The sequence below is a fragment of the Patella vulgata genome, chromosome 3, assembly GCF_932274485.2.
Source record: "Patella vulgata chromosome 3, xgPatVulg1.2, whole genome shotgun sequence".
In the NCBI taxonomy this organism is placed as follows: domain Eukaryota; kingdom Metazoa; phylum Mollusca; class Gastropoda; family Patellidae; genus Patella; species Patella vulgata.
The window spans coordinates 75,091,945-75,110,804 of NC_065881.2; the positions used below are offsets into that span (position 1 = coordinate 75,091,945).

The 18,860-nt window shown below is 36.5% G+C and overlaps 1 protein-coding gene across 1 annotated transcript; it reads right to left on the bottom strand.

Moving 5' to 3' along the window:
- Window positions 1-8,503: 8,503 nt before the first annotated feature.
- LOC126816017 (zinc finger protein 665) lies at window positions 8,504-12,795 on the bottom strand. Its single transcript, XM_050542147.2, has 2 exons — window positions 12,774-12,795; window positions 8,504-11,680 (listed from the first exon to the last, which is right to left on the bottom strand). The coding sequence occupies exons 1-2, from the start codon at window positions 12,775-12,777 to the stop codon at window positions 8,946-8,948; spliced, it is 2,739 nt and encodes a 912-aa protein (XP_050398104.1). The 5' UTR covers window positions 12,778-12,795; the 3' UTR covers window positions 8,504-8,945.
- Between the last annotated feature and the right edge of the window lie 6,065 nt (window positions 12,796-18,860).

The window sequence follows — 18,860 nt, forward strand, 5'->3', positions numbered from 1 at the left end:
CCCAGTCCGCTCCTGATATTTTGTATCCATGTTCGAAGTCTCTGTGCTTTATTATAGTATTAAATCTGCCTACTAATTTAGCACTGGTGTCGCGATAGGTATCCGATTTCCCTCGGCTCCTTGCACCGGAGACTCGGATGAAGCGATTATATATCTATACGGTTCCCCACTGTCACATCGTAACTATTTTATAGCCGAGAATTGATTCATCATATTTGTTTTTCGTTGTCTTCAAGTAAATTTCTGCTAGAGTGCTATTAATCAACTCCAGCTACGTATTATATAAACCTTTGATTTAGTAATATATTTCACGAGGTGAACAGTCCAGATGTGTTATTAATGTATATTTGTGTAAGTGAATGATATTCTTCTGAGGTTCAATTCAATACTATTAATAAGATTTGTATTCTTGTTTCCAACAGAAATCAGTTAAATTACATCAGATGGATTCTACACGCATAATAGCTTTGGGACGTATTATCACTCAATGTTAGCATGTTTACATGATGATCAACAGATGGCCGCGGATCTGTCAGGCTATTAACAAATAAAATGTCCGCCTTCAGCCCCATTAAACACATTAGATACTATAGTTATAGTTACTGGAATCTCTATAGTTGTGTAATGACATAAATGAAATGGAGCTTAAAGCCCTACTTTTCTGCACAAACCGAACTAATGAAGACGTGCGTACACCATGCAATGTGTTGTGAGCGAAAGTTTGCCCGGACAACGACGCTTCGGCCTACTCTTTACCTGTCAAAAGTTCTTTTTATGAGCACGCTAACGTGTACATAATGGGACCTCGTCTCATTCGAACGGCTTGACACTGCAGACATGGCGAAACGTCGGAGAATCCGGACGAAGTTTCTCAGCTAACACTGACATCGCACCTAGAAATTCTTGATTAGCGAGAGTGTGCTTTACTCTCTAAGGTATCGCGGCTAATTTTGTAAATGTAAATAGGGGTTATAACAAATCAACGTTTTCTGTAATATTAAATCGGTGCAGTATAGTAGCAATTTAGTCAGAGTCGCCTCAACGCAAGGGATATAGTAGCAATTTAGTCTAGAGTCGCCTCAACGCACGAGAACTCTGGGCAGTTGCCCGGGGGCCTACAATGTTGTTAAGGCGGCCCCGATTATAGTAAAATAATATTTACAATTAACGCGTTTTATTGTTTTACTATTTCTAATTAAGTGAAATTTGATTTCAAACATCCACGTCCCAAAATAAAATGGACAGTGAAAGACACAATCCAAAAATGGAGACATTCGGTTAAGGAGTCGATGGTCTTTTTCTGTGAAACTTTCGTCCTCCCATACCTATCAATGGTACGATCGTATAATAACGTGTAATGAATGAATCGATTAGTCAGTCAATAAAAGTTTGCTGGTTATTGTAATAGCCATTGAAGACATACTTTGGGTAATCACTTTGTAATAATCGATTACGTATTTGGTTGCGTCTCATACAGTACCTTATAATAATCCAGAATTGATTTTTTTTCGTTGTCTTTACGTACCACTCTGCAGGTGTGCTTTCCAACAATTCCAAGTGATTATTATTATAAAACATTCATTGGGCTTTATATTTAAGTTTACATCTTTTTTCATTTTTATTCATTTTTATTAGACATATTAGGTACTGTATTTTGTATTTTATTTTTGGTAACAAAAGTTGGCAAACTTTATATCGTTTAAACTGTATAGCTAAAAATAATAAGCGTTGTTTGGCAGTACAGTGTACACGTGCGAAACCCCCAAAAGACCCTATAACATTATTATCAATCTTCTAGAAAAACACCGTATTAAGGTCTTCATTTCATTCCTGATTCTGAAGGTTAAATTGTGGTTTCTAAACAACAATATAGAAGTGAGTCAAAAACATCTAAATATAATGTAACAGATTGGTCGCGTCTTTGTTGATATAAATTCCAGCTATTACAAGACTAAATAATGGATGCATTCCAATTTAGATCTTGAATCGATCAGAACTGAAACTAGCAGTCTGCAAAGAATTAAATGGTAATAAAAGTGTATTTATGCCTGAGTTCTGATTTAATCAACTAAAATCAACACAAATCTGGAGAAATGGACGTTTCTCGCTATGATCAAAGGATAACCAGGATCATTAAATTCTAAGTGTAGACTGTTCTGTTTAAACGATCCGGGTTGAAGCATCGATTGTACATGGGCTTGTTCGTAAACCAGTGTACACCCTCCAGAACAGATCGAAGCAATTCAATACCATTTAAAAATCATTTTCGTCGTGACATGCCACTGTGGTATTCTATCAGCCGTTAAAGAAACAGTTTAACCAGGAAATTAACTATCATTGCTTCATATTGGCGTCACAACCCTATTTTATAAATTCCATTTGTAATTTGAAACTGTGCATTTTCGGGATCATAGATGTTAACATCCGATGGGTCACTTCACGCACGAGAGGGGAAAATGGAAAAGAAAGAATTGCTATAAGCGATCGAACTACGTGTGGGTACAAACATAACGGGAATAAATATAATGAACAGTCTTAACCTAGGCACTTAACAAATGAGACACTTTTGAAAAAGAGAGTTCCATTATTTCTCCCGTCAAAAGGCAAAACCTAGTAACTCACTTTTTTTTTATCAAAATTGAGTTAGGTCCAAATTTGTAGTTACTAGGGTATGTGCTTCCTGTTGTTGAACTAGATCTTCCAATCTTTTGATTTTGTAAGCAGTTACACCCATGACAAAACCTAGCAGCTTCCCTCATTTGCCTAGACTACCACAGCAAAACTTAGTAACTCAATAGTGAAATCAAAGGATGAGCTGGGGTTTAATATTCATTCATTACGTTTTCCTTTGTTTTCTTAAAATAAGAAAAAAGTGAGTTACTAGGTTTTGCCTTTTGACGGGAGTTTTAGACGAATATATAAATAAAATTGTTTTCAGTTCTAAAAAATCGATTCCAACTGGGTTTATGCTGGCTGTTCAGAACTGAAACGTGCGTGAGTTTGTGATATTGCTAACTACCCATATTGCTGGAATGTAGGCAATAGCATCAGACAAATCATGGCATCTGAAGTTCTAATCAAACAGATCAATAGTAGAAGTCTATTTAGAAGATTACAGACCAGAAGACCTGTTTGTTGTGCGTGAGGGTGTCAACAAAGAAACTTCGTCTATTTTGTAAAAGATCGCAAAATATTAAAACTCGTATATGACCCTGTAAGTAATTTACAATATTGTGGTCCATTATTGTATTTTATGGCAAAGCTATTTTCTCCACAAAAATAACTAGAACTCGCGTGACTACCATATCAAAACACTTGACAATTTTCAGTAACATTCATACAGTGTGGGTTTTGTTGACATTATGAGTACCCTCAACTTCATACCCAATACAGAAATATCGCACAGAAATATATACCTGTTGTTTCCCTTCATAGGTACATGTAGTGTGAAGTTGTTCAGTATTCTTGATTCATGTCATAGATCTATTATATTTTTCAAGAATATATTTTATTGGTCCCTTGCTAACGTGTGCTCGCTTTATAAGAAGGGACTTTCGCCCCTTTTCCGAACCGGCAATGATTGAGAGGTATTTGATAATTTTCACACGTAACTGAAAAACCGTATACGGGTATTATACATTTTCCAAAAAATAATTAAATTGTTTATCATTCTAAACATATATCTACCACCATTTCAAACATTGCAGCTTTCAATAGATATATAATATGGAAAAATCTCCCCCCCCCCCCAAAGCCCGAAAGCGCCTTATCCCGAGGCGGCCATATCAAAGGTTAAAGGGCATTTTATTTTTAGTGAAAGCGATATAACATTGATAATATGCACTAGGTTTATTAAAGATACTTTATGGGGTATAAGATAAAGGGCTGACAGTTCTCAGTATAATAGTTAAAAACTTGAAAATGGAAAGGGAATTTGCTGAAAATGTAAGTCAAATTGATCCACTCTGAACAGAGAATTTACCGATTGAATTTTAGGCCTAGCCTCGATCACCATTACTAAAGTCGGTACGATAAAAAAAACATAGTCTCGATTCTAATCCAGTAAATATCGTGGCAATGACATTGAGAGTTGATTATGGTCTGGATAAGTTAATTAATGTCTACTTAATAAATAAGATAACATTTCAGGCCTAACTATAACGTTTCAATGAGGATACTCGTTTGATAACGGTCAGAGTGTCCTCATTGAAACGTTGCAGTCAATAAACCTAGTGAATGTTGTCCATGAAGCTGTCTGTTATTATTTACCTGAAAAATTCGTGGAATCCAGCCGAGAACCAGATGTTGTTGAGCAATTGACAATAACAATGGAAAGTCTTTAGTAAAAACTATACTGATATACACATGAATACTTCCAAGAATTCTGGAGTGAATATGGGCAGGATAATTTACTTTGTGCTGTAAAGATATCCATCACTGCCAGATGCAATGTCTCTGCAACTACTGTTGTGAAAATTGTTGCCGTAATTAACCCCGCTCCTCCCGATTATGGGTTGTGCAGGTCGACGTACAAAGCTTTTTGTTAAATACCCCATTATCATTAGAAATACTTGGAGAGTAATACAAGCATCTTGTATCCATGGACATTCCGCCCCTATAGGCCAGTTAACAATGTCTCTTAGTCATTAAAATGACTGTAAGAAACGCGTTTTTATAGGATAAGAGTAAAAGCTTTTTCTAGCCTAACTGACACATTAGACTCCATGACGCTTGGTGAAATTACTAACAGGTGGCTAGGGAAGTGATAATGGATTGTCATTCGGGATATGGTAACAATTATATATATTTAGGTCGATAACTTCCAATATAAAAACGAAGTCTTACAATCATAGACATTCGTGTCTGTTTTGTCAGATATTCGGATTGTGTGTATGTCTGTAAATGTCTATGATCGTCTAAATGTTCGTCCATATTCATGTCTGTTTTGTCAGATATTCGTATTGTGTGTATGTCTGTAAATGTCTATGATCGTCACTGTTGGCATTTCTTGTTTTGCACTTGTTATATTAACGTCACGTTCTGTCATTTATTGTCTTTTGAACATATATATAAATACTTAATCACCCCTTATAATCCTTTTTCGCTAATCACTTTGTAAATATATTCACTATGTATATATAACATGTAATTGTCTGCGATATCACCTCAGTGGAAGCGGGCGTTAAATAAAGCTATTTCACACATCATAGACAAAATTAGCTAAGGCAACAGAGCGGAAGTGATAATGTATTGTCATTCGAGATATGGTAACAGTTATGTATGTTTAGGTCGATAACTTCCAATATAGAAACGAAGTCTTACTATCATATCACCTCGGTGAAGCGGACGTAAACTAAAGCTATTTCACACACATCATAGACAAAATAAGCTAAAGCAAATTAACAGAGCGGATAATGTCGCTTGCAATGGGTACAGCTCCACGGACTGTGCGTGTGTAACGGGACTTGTTGATAACAACATTCCCACCCATTTAATTTTCCATGAATTTTAATAATAAAAGTAAATCACTAAAAATTAATAAAGAGTGATGCTAATTTGAATACTTTTCGCCAATTCATTTATTTCGCGTAAAATTGCCGATAATATCAATGAATGATCCACGACACTTGATTCTAATATATTCATCCGTTGTCAGCCACATGTATATGAAAAAGGGTCTAATGTTTGGTTTTTAATTTTAATACGAAATCAGCGGTTGCCAGGCTCGATACACCGACATTTTGCAAGAGATGGATAGAAAACAAGATAAAAAATCAGGGGCTATAATCCAGAAAAGTTATGGTCTGAAATGCGCGAATGTCGAAAAGATTATAAAGATATATTATAAGTTTCATCAAAATCGAATAAAAATTATAACTTCTAGAGGGTCCAGAACCTTGGTATTACTTACTTTTACACTATTTCCGTACGGCCATTTTGTCCGGCAGTTTTGGTCTGATTTTTCAACAATCATTAGGGTGTAACGGTTATATATTTAAACGGTCTTTTCAATCGGATAAAAATTGTGACCTCTATAGGGACCACAAGCTAAAAACGTGATTTTTCATACAATCATGGGCCATAATTCAGGAAGTTGCGATCCGATATGAGCGAATATCGCAAGGAACCAAGATCTTTGGGTTATAAACATGTCTTTCATCAAGTGACATCAAAATCGGATCAAAATTCTGACCTGTAGAGGGTGCACAACCTTGATATACCATATATTTACACTATTTGCATACGAGGAGCGGCCATTTTGTCCGACAGTTTTGGTCCGATTTTCACAAAATTCAAACTCAACCATCATTAGAGTGTAGCAGTGATATATTCGAACGTTTTTTCTTTTTTTAAATCGGACAATAATTGTGACCTCTAGAGCGACCACAAGCTGAAAACGCTATTTTTTGTACAATCAGGGGCCATAATTCAGGAAGGTACGATCCGATATGAGCAAATATCGAAAGGAACCAAGATCCTTGGATTACAAACGTGCATTTTAGGTTTCATCAAAATCAGATGAAAATCAGTGTCTAGAGTGTCCACAATCTAAAAACGTGATTTTTCGTACAATGAGGGGTCATAATCCATGAATTTTCGATCTGATACATGCCAATATCGAAAGGGATCTATATTTCAAGTTTCGTCATAATCGGATAAGAATTGTGACCCGTAGAGTGTCCACAAACAAATGGTGGACGGACAGACGTCCAGGTGCGACGACAATATACGTCCACGGGAAAATGTGGGCGTATACAAATATTCCAGAAGTCTGATCAGTACGATACTTGCAGTTAAAGGGCGATAACTTCAAGGGATTAATCAAAGCTACAGCAAATACAGACTACAGCAGCCAGAATCATATCACGAACCAAAACATCATCTCACATAACACCTAATCTAAAATCTTTACATTGGCTACCAATATTCCAGCTCACATCAACTTTAAGGTCCAGTGTCTACGAAATCTTGCACCCAACTATTTATCAGAACTACTATCACTGTATCAACCAATCGGTCATATATCCAGATCTTTTAACCAGAACACCCTTGTCGTCTCACAGTCAAAACTAAAACAATTTAGTGTAGTTGCTCCTAAATTGTGGAATGATTTACCTCTGAAAATCCGAAACAGTGAAACTTTGACTACTTTCAAATCACAGCTGAAGACTCACTTATTTCAGCTTTAAGGTCTAAAGAAAGACCTGCAATAGGCAGATTTAGCTCTTGCATGATATATGTTTTAGTTGTGAGAAATTTGATATTGTCCGAAAAATGTAAATGACAATCACCCGCTTTTACGATTAATTTTCTAAAATGAATTCAACTTGTCCCATTAATAAGAGAGAGAGAGAGAGAGAGAGAGAGAGAAATGGGGTTTAACGTCCACTTGACACAAACTGTCATTTTGGGACTAACACATGGTTTAATTTTATTTCAATAATTTGCTTGCGCGTAGGGGTCTTTAGCAGTGGGAGGAAACCGGAGGACCCGGGGAAAACCCACGAGGTTGGACAGGCGACCCTACTCTTTGCCACGTACAACTGGGGATTCGAAACCACGCCAGTTTACTCAATGACAGACTTTATGGTACAGCCCGCACGTGCTAACCATTCAGCCACCCAACCCCCCTGTCCCATTAACAACACGGCAAATCAATTATATTTTATTTTAACATATGTACGTAAATCAATTTTTGGGAAAACAGAGTGTGGTGGCCGAATGGCTTGTAGGTGACAATGAGTAGGTTCACCTTTCCAACCTTGTCCGTTCCCTCTAGGTCCTCCGGTTTCCCCCTACTGTTAAAGACATCTATGCACAAGCCAATTATTGAAGTAAAATTGAACCATGTTAGTCCCAAAATGACTTAGCTTGAGAAGGGTGGATGTTAAACCCCCTCTCTCTCTTCTCTCTCTCCCTGGAGAACACAATCCAATTTGTTATATTTAACTGTATGCTTGTAATGTAGAATCTAATAAAGAGATGGTTTCAGGTTTTTTCCATAAAAAAGGGACACAAATGTCAAAAATATAGTTTATACGTTTACCTTTTTTAAACTAAAATCCTGAAAACATTCTTGGGATATTCATTTTAGATTTTTATTTGATAATAAAACCTACAAAAATTCGGTCAGCAAAAACATTCTTTTATATTGCTATCAAAATGTCTGTTAATTCAAGTGATATGCATTGATGTAATAAACAAACATTGATTCTTCCTACCAAATGATCTTTAAAATAATGCCAAATTGTTCTTTTTACTCAAATATAGCTATGGTCTGCATGTAAGTCTTGTGAATAAAGCTAAATAACATTTTATAAATTAAAGATGCATTATGTAAGAGCTAAATCTGCCTATTATTGCAGTTCCTTTTTTTGGATTCAAATGATATATAAATTATTATTTAGACATTTATTAACCTGACAAGCCTATAATCAACTCTCTAGATCATCAAAATGTCCAAGATTTAAAGGAATTTGAACACCCGCAAGATTTACAAATTTAACCATAAAATGGACAATCAAGGTTTTGTCTTGGTCATCAAGTACCGTTGCTACGATAACTTCACCCAAAACCAATTAATTTGAAAGAAAGTTTCAATACAGGTATATTCATTTTTAATTATCTATTTTTGAACTATTACATCAAAAACAGCCAACACTTTATCTAATAATAAATGCAGGAGAACCACACTACATGCAAAATGAAAGCTATAAGACAAACCTGCGAACAAGAAATGAATTGGGGTTTAACATCCTACTGTTCTGTCTGCGGACAAGTCAAATTACACAGACATGGCAAGAAATAAACAAGAAATCTCAATCTTACATACTACATCTTTTAATGTTTTGGATGTTTAGTAAAATATCAGGGTATACATTTATATTGTGATATAATATTTCAAATTTGTATCCAAAATATCGCCAAGAACTAATACACTGTATCTATTTCTTTGACCCAGGATGCACCTTCTTTGTGTGATTTACTAAACTTTGACTTACAGCAAATGCTTTATGACATATTTTACATTCATACGGCTTTTCACCCGTATGAATGCGTGTATGTTCTTTTAGACGTTGGCTAACAACAAAGGATTTATCACAATATTCACAACTAAATGGTTTTTCACCAGAGTGAAAACGCTTGTGTTTGATCAAATGTCCACTTCGACGAAAAGAATTGCCGCAAATTTCACACTGGAAAGGTTTTTCACCGGTATGGGTCATCATATGTTCCGTTAGACAATGTTTGATTCGGAATTCTTTATTACAAACATCACATTTATAGGGTTTTTCACCGGTATGGATTCTAACATGCTCTCTCAGATTTGTAGGTGCATTAAAGGTTTTCCCACAATACTCACATGTTGGTATTTGACCCTTGTGTAATTTGAGGTGTATCTTTAAACTGTGAATAACAGTGAAAGATTTATTACAGATGTCACATCTGTGGGGTTTTTCGCCAGTATGGGTTCGAATGTGAAATTGCAGATTTCGCTTCACTGGAAACGATTTATTACAAAACTCGCATTTATAAGGCTTTTCACCAGTGTGCATCCTGCGATGCTCACGTAAATGGCTGCTCTGAAGAAAGGTTTTGTCGCAAAATTCACAACTGTATGGTCTTTCGCCGGTATGGATTCGAATATGATCCTTAAGAGTTTTTTCTGTAGTATACGAATGACCACAATAATCACAAATACATGTCTTTTCTCCGGTATGGAGTTTCATGTGAGTGTTCAAACGGCGCTCCCTATTAAAGGATTTACCACAAACATCACATTTAAAAGGTCTCTCGGCCAAATGAAGAACTTGATGTTCTCGTAAATGACTGCATTGAATAAATGCCTTTCCACAAACATCACACACAAAAGGTTTCTCGCCCGTATGTATTCGGGTATGTTCCTTTAACGACTGACTGGATCGGAAGGCTTTTCCGCAAGATTCACATTTATATGGTCGGACACCTGTATGAATGCTCATGTGACCTTGAAGGTTTTTTAGAACTGTAAAAGATTTTTGACAAATATCACACTGAAAAGGTCTCTCACCACTGTGAATTCTCTTATGTTCTGTTAAAGGTCGGATTTTATTAAATGATTTTCCACAAACATCACATTTAAATGGTTTGCCTGTGTGTATCAAGTTGTGTTCAACCAAATTTCGTTTTAACATAAAAGCTTTACAACAAATGCTACATTTAAAGGGTCTCTCCCCAGTGTGTTTTCTCATGTGCACTTTAAGATAACATTTGTGAATGAAAGATTTTTCACAAATATCACATTGGAATCTTTTGTTTTTATTGTGATTGTTGACATGGTTTTTCAGACTACATTCACGAAAAAAGGATCGTGGACATAAATCACACTTAAAAGACTTAACATTTGATTCAAGAGAATTATTGCTTTTTAAACCATTATTGTCAGTAGTACATGTAAGCTTAGTCTTTTCTGATGATGAACTAATATGCTCCAGTTGATGATTAACTGAAGTGTCGTCATCTGAACTTTTAACTTCTTTCCCTTCAGGATTTGAAATGTCTTCACATTCAGCTATTTTGTCATCAAGTGAAGAGTTAACATTTGTTTCAGAAACAGGTGTTTCAAGAGTACACTCGACATTTGAACTTTGTATATTATTATCTACAACTGTTTTTTGACAAGCTGGAATTCCTATATTTGAAATACATGTATTTGCATTCGTAACAGTGTTGTCAGGAGTTGAAACGTCAACATTTGAACTTTGTATATTAGTATCTGCAACGTTTTTTTCATGAGCTGGAAAAACTATATTTGAAATACAAGTATTGGCATTCGTAACAATGTTGTCAGGAGTTGAAACGTCAACATTTGAACTTTGTATATTAGTATCTGCAACTGTGTTTTCACGAGCTGGAATTCCTATATTTGAAATACATGTATTGGCAATCGTAACAGTGTTGTCAGGAGTTGAAACGCCAACATTTGAACTTTGTATATTTGTATCTGCAACTAGTTTTTCATGAGCAGGAATTCTGATATTTGAACTATTGGCATTAGTAACAGTGTTGTCAGGAGTTAAAACGCCAACATTTGAACTTTTGGTGTCAGTAATTGGTTTTTGAAGTGTTGAAATATTCCTAATTGAAATACAGGTGCCTGCTAAAGGTTTTCTATTGGAATGAGTAGTGATGTGTACCTTTAAACTTATAGGGTCTTCAAAAGTTTCTACACAAAAACTACACTTATATGGTCTATCAACAAGATGGCTTCTCATGTGTTGCTGTAACTCTTCATCATGGTCAAATACTATTTCACAGACAACACATTCAAGGGCTTTAGAAGATGGCGGATGATTTCCGAGCACATTACAGCTCTCAGTCAATGGTCTGTCAAATACATCCCCGATGTGATGTATTCTATTGTCTGTTGAGTTTGAACTCTTTTTACATTTCAAATATACATATATCTTTTTGTTTTTATTTTTTGATTTAGAAATTTCACATTGTATTGGATTAATGATTACCTCAGCTGTTTTCTCCTCTATAACGTGTGTTTTACAATGTTGTACTAAATCAGTGTATAGTACATATTTCTCGTTGCATATTGTACATTCAAATAAAGATTTATCTGTTGTAGTGGGTTCCATTTTCTCTCTATCTATTCTATCAGTTAACTGTTTTTGCTGTAAAGCCATCTTTTCTGCAACAGATAAATTAGAATAACAGAATAAAAGATATGTTGAAATCAAATTGCGGACACTAGAATATTGTTTTCTTGGTTATCTCCAATATTCTACATGGTCGTACCAATCTTTATGCTAAATTGTCACTTCTAATTTAAAATCATTCTGTTGTTGTGTCAAAAAAGAATCCTCATCAAAATGCAACTACCCAATGCCCCTCAAAATGAAATGAAATGGGGGTTTAACATCCCACTGTTTTGCTCCGACTGAGCTTATAAAGATGGGCTTAAGCCATACAGTCTGGTATGAGAGAAATTTTGCCCGGACAGTGGCGCAATGGCCTACTATAATCTTATATCGAATTCCAACTGCGAAGGAATCTTTTACATGCACACCAATGTTTTGTACAGGAACTCCGATGACAAGACACCTGTCCTTGTCAAGCCCTTCGTCCTGCACCAATGACAAGGGCAAACCATGCCGGAAAATCTTGATGAACTTTCTTGCCGAGCCAGGGTCTTACTTTTGTAGTTACGGTACTGTAGTTCCCCTCTCAAAATGTGATTTCAAAGTAAGTTTGGAAGCTGTAAACAAGGGACATAACTCTGGTATTACCGTACACCAAAAAACCTGCCTGGAAATTGCATTTCAGGGGATTTTTGATATGGTACAAAAAATGTTACCATTTTAGATTAAAAGTTACGTTAATTTGACATAAAGACGCACACTATCAAATATCAAACATAAAATTATTAAAGAAGCACACTATCAAATATCAAACATAAAATTATTATGAGTAGAAATAATGGTAAATTTGGGTGGATATGGGTAGATCTGGGTTATAATGATGCTACCACCGAGGATAAGCCATCATAAGCTAAAGCTGGCATATGATATCACCGGGGATAAGGATAAGCCATCATATTCATAAGTTGGCATATGAATATCATCATCATTATTCCATTTCATGAACCATAAACGTTTTATTACAAGTTTGCTTTCATTGAGATCTAGGCTGATTTTGTTTGGAGATTCCATCTTTTTCTTAATGTCGCAGTTATTATATTTTAAAATTCAAAGAATGAACAGAACAAATGTAAGCAATATTACGCATGTCATAATATCATCTCAAATCCTTGGCAAGAAATGATAACTTCCGGTTTATCAAATGTAGGTGTGTTGGGTATTTGGACGAGGATCGACATTAGGTTTAATTCAATCAATGCAAACGAGTTAAACGTATCCTCAGTTCTTTGTGTTAATGCATAGATGGAAAGGATAACATGCCAAAAACCAAACCTACCAATATGACGTACTCACTCTCAATGTCAATAGGAAAGTAGCCTATAAATTTAATGATGGAATGTGACATATTTGTAGTTGCCTCCCTTCAATTGGAGACTGTCCACCAATTTTACATATGTAACAGAGAGAGAGAGAGAGAGAGAGAGATCCGAGAGAGAAAGAGAGATAGAGAGAGAGAGATGGGGTTAACGTCCACTCGACACAAACTAGGCCATTTTGGGACTAACATATGGTTTAATTTCAAGTCAATAATTTGCTTGCGCGCAAGGGTCTTTAGCAGTGGGAGGAAATCGGAGGACCCGGAGAAAACCCACGAGGTTGGACAGGCGACCCTACTCCTTGTTACGTACGACCGGGGATTCGAAACCACGCCAGCTGACACAATGACAGGCCTTATGACACAGCACGCACGTGCTAACCAATCGGTCATTCACCCCCACCCCACCCCTCATAGAACTGATTTAACACATTACAAAATATTATTTTAACATAAAGTGAATTGCTACGGTTGATCAATTGACTATGGTGACTGATTGGTATCATGTCGTGATGTCGCCCTTCATAAGGCGACAACCCGATATCACGACATTCTAACCCGATTTTGCAGTATGGATTCTCCCTGTCGGTAGTGCAGGGCAAAGGGCCTAAACAAGAAATGCCTCGGTCCATTTAAAGGCAAATTTAGAAAAACATTATTTGTATGGCTCATCTTACATAATCGGAAGAAGTTTTCAATGCCCCTTTCTTAGCGTTTATTTAATGCAGTTTATTGAATTTTTTTTATTTTCTATGTCCATTTTATTCCCCTGTACACGGTGGCGTGCACGTAAAAGATCCCTTGACAGTTGGAATTCGATATAAGAGTAGGCCGTAGTGCCGCTGTCCGAGCAAATTTTCCCTTATAGCACACTGTATGGCGTATGCCGTCTTCATAAGCCCAGTTCGGAGCAGAACAGTAGGACGTTAAACTCCATTTCATTTCATTTCATTTGAAGGCGTGGGCGTGTTGTTAAAACAACTATGCGTTTGCGCGTGCGTAGCCTACATATGTCAAATTCAATCGTCACATGGAGTTTATTCCGTTACTTCGCATCAAGGAAATTAACGATGTTTACCGACTGTGATAAAGAAATATTCGTTACAGGGGCGTAGGTTACAATTTTAATGTGACTAAGGAACATAATTCGTATTGTCATTAAAAGCGTTAACTGCCTTGATCCAGGGACCCGATCAGATTTTGAGCCATTTTAAAAAAATCCCAAATGGCTATATCCTCAAAAATCAAACGTGGTTATATTTCCATTGTTGATGAGTGAAGTTTATATGGTAAGTCTTATCATATAATGTTAAAATAAACTTATATTTGGAATGTTTTTAACATTCGTAAAATTTGTGAACACAAACAGTTATTCCGCTTGTTTACGGAGACGAGAAATGAACCATGGGTGTACACGGAAGAAAATTTATATCTGCCTTAATAATCCGTGTAACTGTTGGGCGCATTCTCCACCCATCGCGCAGATTGCAATCTGCGCTGCCATGTGGGACAGAGTCCACTATGTCCGCGCAGATTGGTCCTGCGCGTGCCGGGTGTAATCTGCACCATGTCGGATCTGTCCTCTATCGACTGTGTAATGATTTTTCAAATAATTTTTAATATCACTACATAATTAGTGTGTGTGTGCTAAGAATAATCTTCGCTATACGTCAACTGGTCACGTAACTGAATGTCCAAAAATATTTGCTTTCATTACCGTAAACTTCAGTGTTCGTTTTGTATAGTTGAAATAAATACATTAATAACAAACAGTTGACAGATTTTAAAATATTTTATCAAATGCAATGAAGGCCTACGTGTTTCTGAATTCTGGATGCGTGGACATAAATTCTCCGATATGTGTATGCGTATAGATGCTTCGATACAATAAAAGTTTATCTTATTTATATGGAGTGGGCCCAATTTTTTCAAAGGCTGTTGGGTTGTGACGCAGCAATAAAATTGGTCAGTTCCCACTAAGATATATATTTGTATGCAACTCCACATAAATATACCCTTTAAAGATTTTGATGAAATCATGGTTGTTTCGGGCAGTGGCAAGCTAGGTAGCATGCGATCATAGTTTTGGCATCACCTTATCGCAGCAGGACTGGCGGAGGGAATTCTTGATTGGGGGGGGGGGGGGCTACCATCCTAGGAATTTAGGTCAAATGAAATCATGGCTGTTTCGGGCAGATGCATGCTAGGTAGCATGCGATCATAGTTTTGGCATCACCTTATTGCAGCAGGGCTAGCGGAGGGAATTGTTCATTGGGGGGGGGGGGGGTACCATCCTAGGAATTTAGGTCAGGGACCAGGGGCCGCCTATATCTCAAAGGTCTGGGTTCCTTTCAATATTGACACGTATTGGACCGTAACTTTCTGGATTATAACCCCTGATTGTTTTTATTTAGCGTGTGGACCCTCTGGTCACCATTTTATATTATTTTCAAAACCGTTGAAATATATCACTGTTACATCATAATTATGGTTGAGTCCAAATTTCCTGATAATCAGATCGAAACTTTCAGTCAAATGACCAATCTCCTTTACGCAAATAGTATAAAAGCATGTAATATCAAGGTTGTGTACCATCTAGAGGTCAGAAGTTTGTCCGATTTAGATGAACTTTAAACGAGTATCACTAGCTCTTGGATGAGTTCAGTTTTGGTGCGCATTGGTCCCCTAGCTTTAACGCACAATGTGCAATACGACTGAAGTTTGTGGACCTTCCCGAGGCTATAATTTTGTTCGATTCATGAGATGAAACTTAAAACTATGTGTTAAGGATCAAAAGTTCTTGGATGAGTTCGACTTTCGTACGCAGCAGACCACAGATTCTAGAGCTATAGCCCTGCCTTTTACGCAAGATGTGAAATATGTATGAATTTTTAGGCTCTCCAGAGGGGCTACATTTGTTTCCCATTCTGATGAACTTGATCAAAAGATCGTGAATGAGAGGATAAGCCCTATGGAATTTTGATGCTCCCCAGAGGGGATACATTTGTTGTCCCATTCTGATAAAACTTAACAAATATGTTAAGGATTAAAAGATCTTGAAGGAGAGGATGAGCCCTACTGGTTTTACCTCTTCCCCATACATTTCTAGGAAAATGTGGCGTATTTTACATGGCAACCGCTTGTTGTATCTAACGGCATAATTACTTGCGTGCAATAACCCGAAGAAAAGAGTACTTGCGGCCAAATTATTAGTCTGCGCTCAACATAACCATCAAATCCCTTACTTTAATATAGCTCCCCCCCCCACCCAACAAAAATGGAGTTTTAGACAAATTATCTTGCGAGTGAGATAAGAACGCACATTATTCTTAATTTGTGTTAAAAAACTAATGATACTTAGTTCTCAGAGTGATTCTCTAGGCCGGATAAAATACATTAAAATTACATTAAATGCATTATATTTACACCTAAGAACATTAATAGCATCACTGACGCTGTAAAATTACATACATCTTTTAGCATTTTTTGTGAGGAACATTCGGCTATCGGTGTACTACAATGAGGATATTCGATTTAAAATACCGGAACTAAATTCTATCAATCCCCCGAAATGCCAATCGACCAATTACCATGGTCAGATCTAAATATTAAAACCACCTGCAGATTTCGTCAAGGTCCTAAAAAGAATAAAAGACTTTGTGTTCAACCGTTCAAAAATGAAAATAAACTATTAGTAGCAACCAAAACAAAATTTATATCATAATGATCAGAACTTAAACTCTGTTAAGAAAACAGATATCTGTGTCGAGGTAAAGCAGGTGAAGAAGCAAGAGAAAGAATTAATCAAAGAATGATCGATTTAGTGTCAGTTCGAATAATTGCTATCATTTCTTTCTTCCATAAAAAATACACATAAGCTTGCACCTTAAATTAGATTAGTTACATACTCTTGATACTGTAGAGTACTGACCTGTTTAAGAATAAGTGTGCTTGTTGACACAGAAAGAAGAAAGAATGGAAAGTAGAACAAAATTTTGTTTTCTTTGTTTTCAATCTGAATCGTAGTAAAAGTATGAATAAATTGTATTTTCAAAGTGTAAATAGCTAAATCTGCCCATTGCAGGTGTTTTTTTTCTGGCTTCAAATGTTATATAAATTATTTAGACATTTATTTACATGACAACGGATGACTGAGACCTTAAGTGAAATCTAATTGGTTAACGTTAAAATGGAAAATCGAGATCTCATTTATTATCGTTGCAATAACAATCGAGAACACGTTATTCTTGTTGAAACTCAAACATTCATAACTTAGCACAGATTAAAGTCACTTGACTGTATTCAATGTATTCATTTCTAAACCAGCAATAGCAAGAACAAACAGGTCTTTAACTAAATCTTACATAGTGCATCTTTAAATGGCGAATTAAAAAAGACACCCCTTTTAATACGTGGATCTGTGATAATCATTAAAATCACTCTATTTTGTAAGCTATTAGAATGACAAATGGCCGCCTAAAGTTATTTATAGCTTTTTTATTGTCCATATATAGAATGTAAACACGATGAATAATGCGACATGAAGTAACAAAAACAATTCGGAAGTCAAATCTATTGCATGTACCGTTATATAAATTTAAAAGCGCTAAAACGTATGATATTGTATATTGACCGATACCGCATTTATTTTGAAAATAATTTAAAGCAACATTTTACCAAGAGATAAGGATAGGAGAAAGAGAGAGACTAATGGGTTTAACTTCCACTCGACACAAACTATGTCATTTCGGGACTAACACATGGTTCAATTTTATAATTTGCTTGCGCGTAGGGGTCTTTAGCAGTGGGAGGAAACCGGAGAACCTGGAGAAAATACACGAGGTCGGACAAACCGGGTAATCGCCAGTTGACTCAATGACAGACCTTATGATACAGCGCGCACGTGCTTACCATTCGGCCATCCACCCCAACCCCGACAAGGATAGGAAATTATTGCTAAAGACGAACCAGTGAGAATAATAATTGTTTCAGCTTCAACTGCATTTCCAAATCGACATACTCATTTCTACTCAGAACAAATCAGCTAAATTTCATTTCGCAGTCAAATGAAATCCCCTCGCTATCTACGCCCCCCCCCCACACTCGAAGAAAAAACCCCACAGAAAACACCACAAAAAACATCACATGGTATTAAAGGCAATGCCGACAGAATTTTATACAATAGAATTGAGTAGGGAGAAGGTGCTTAGATTTGATTGACCGAAAATGTGAGTTTGCTATGGGCGACAGAATCATGTAGCCAGCACCGCCAGATTGCGTAAGCAAGAGTTGAAATTTTGTAGGGGGGTTGGATGGCCGAATGGTTAGCACGCGCGCGCTGTATCATACGGTCTGTCATTGAGTCAACGGGCGGGGTTTCGATCCCCCGGTTGTATGTGACAAGGAGTAGGGTTGCCTGTCCAACCTCGTGGGTTTTCTCGGGTCCTCTGGTTTCCTCCCACTGCTAAAGACCCCTACGCGCAAGCGAATTATTGAAATAAAAAAATTAAACCATATGTTAGTCCCGAAATGACCTAGTTTGTGTCGAGTGGACGTTAAACCCCATTTCTCTCTCTCTTTGAAATTCTGTCTTATTTAATGCAATATTAATTTAATTTCTAACTTGAGTCAAATTGATGGGTTATTATTGGGAATACAAAATACACAACAAATTCCTTCCCAATTCCCCAAACTCAAGACTTATAACAGTGTCAAAAATATTATACACCTTGGTCACATGCCCTCTAGATCTTGAGGTCCTAGGCTTCAGCCAGCCCAGCTGAAAATCCAGCACTAGGTACAAATAGTAAAGTCAATTGATGACGTTATTTATTTTTCAGAATTAGAAACACCAT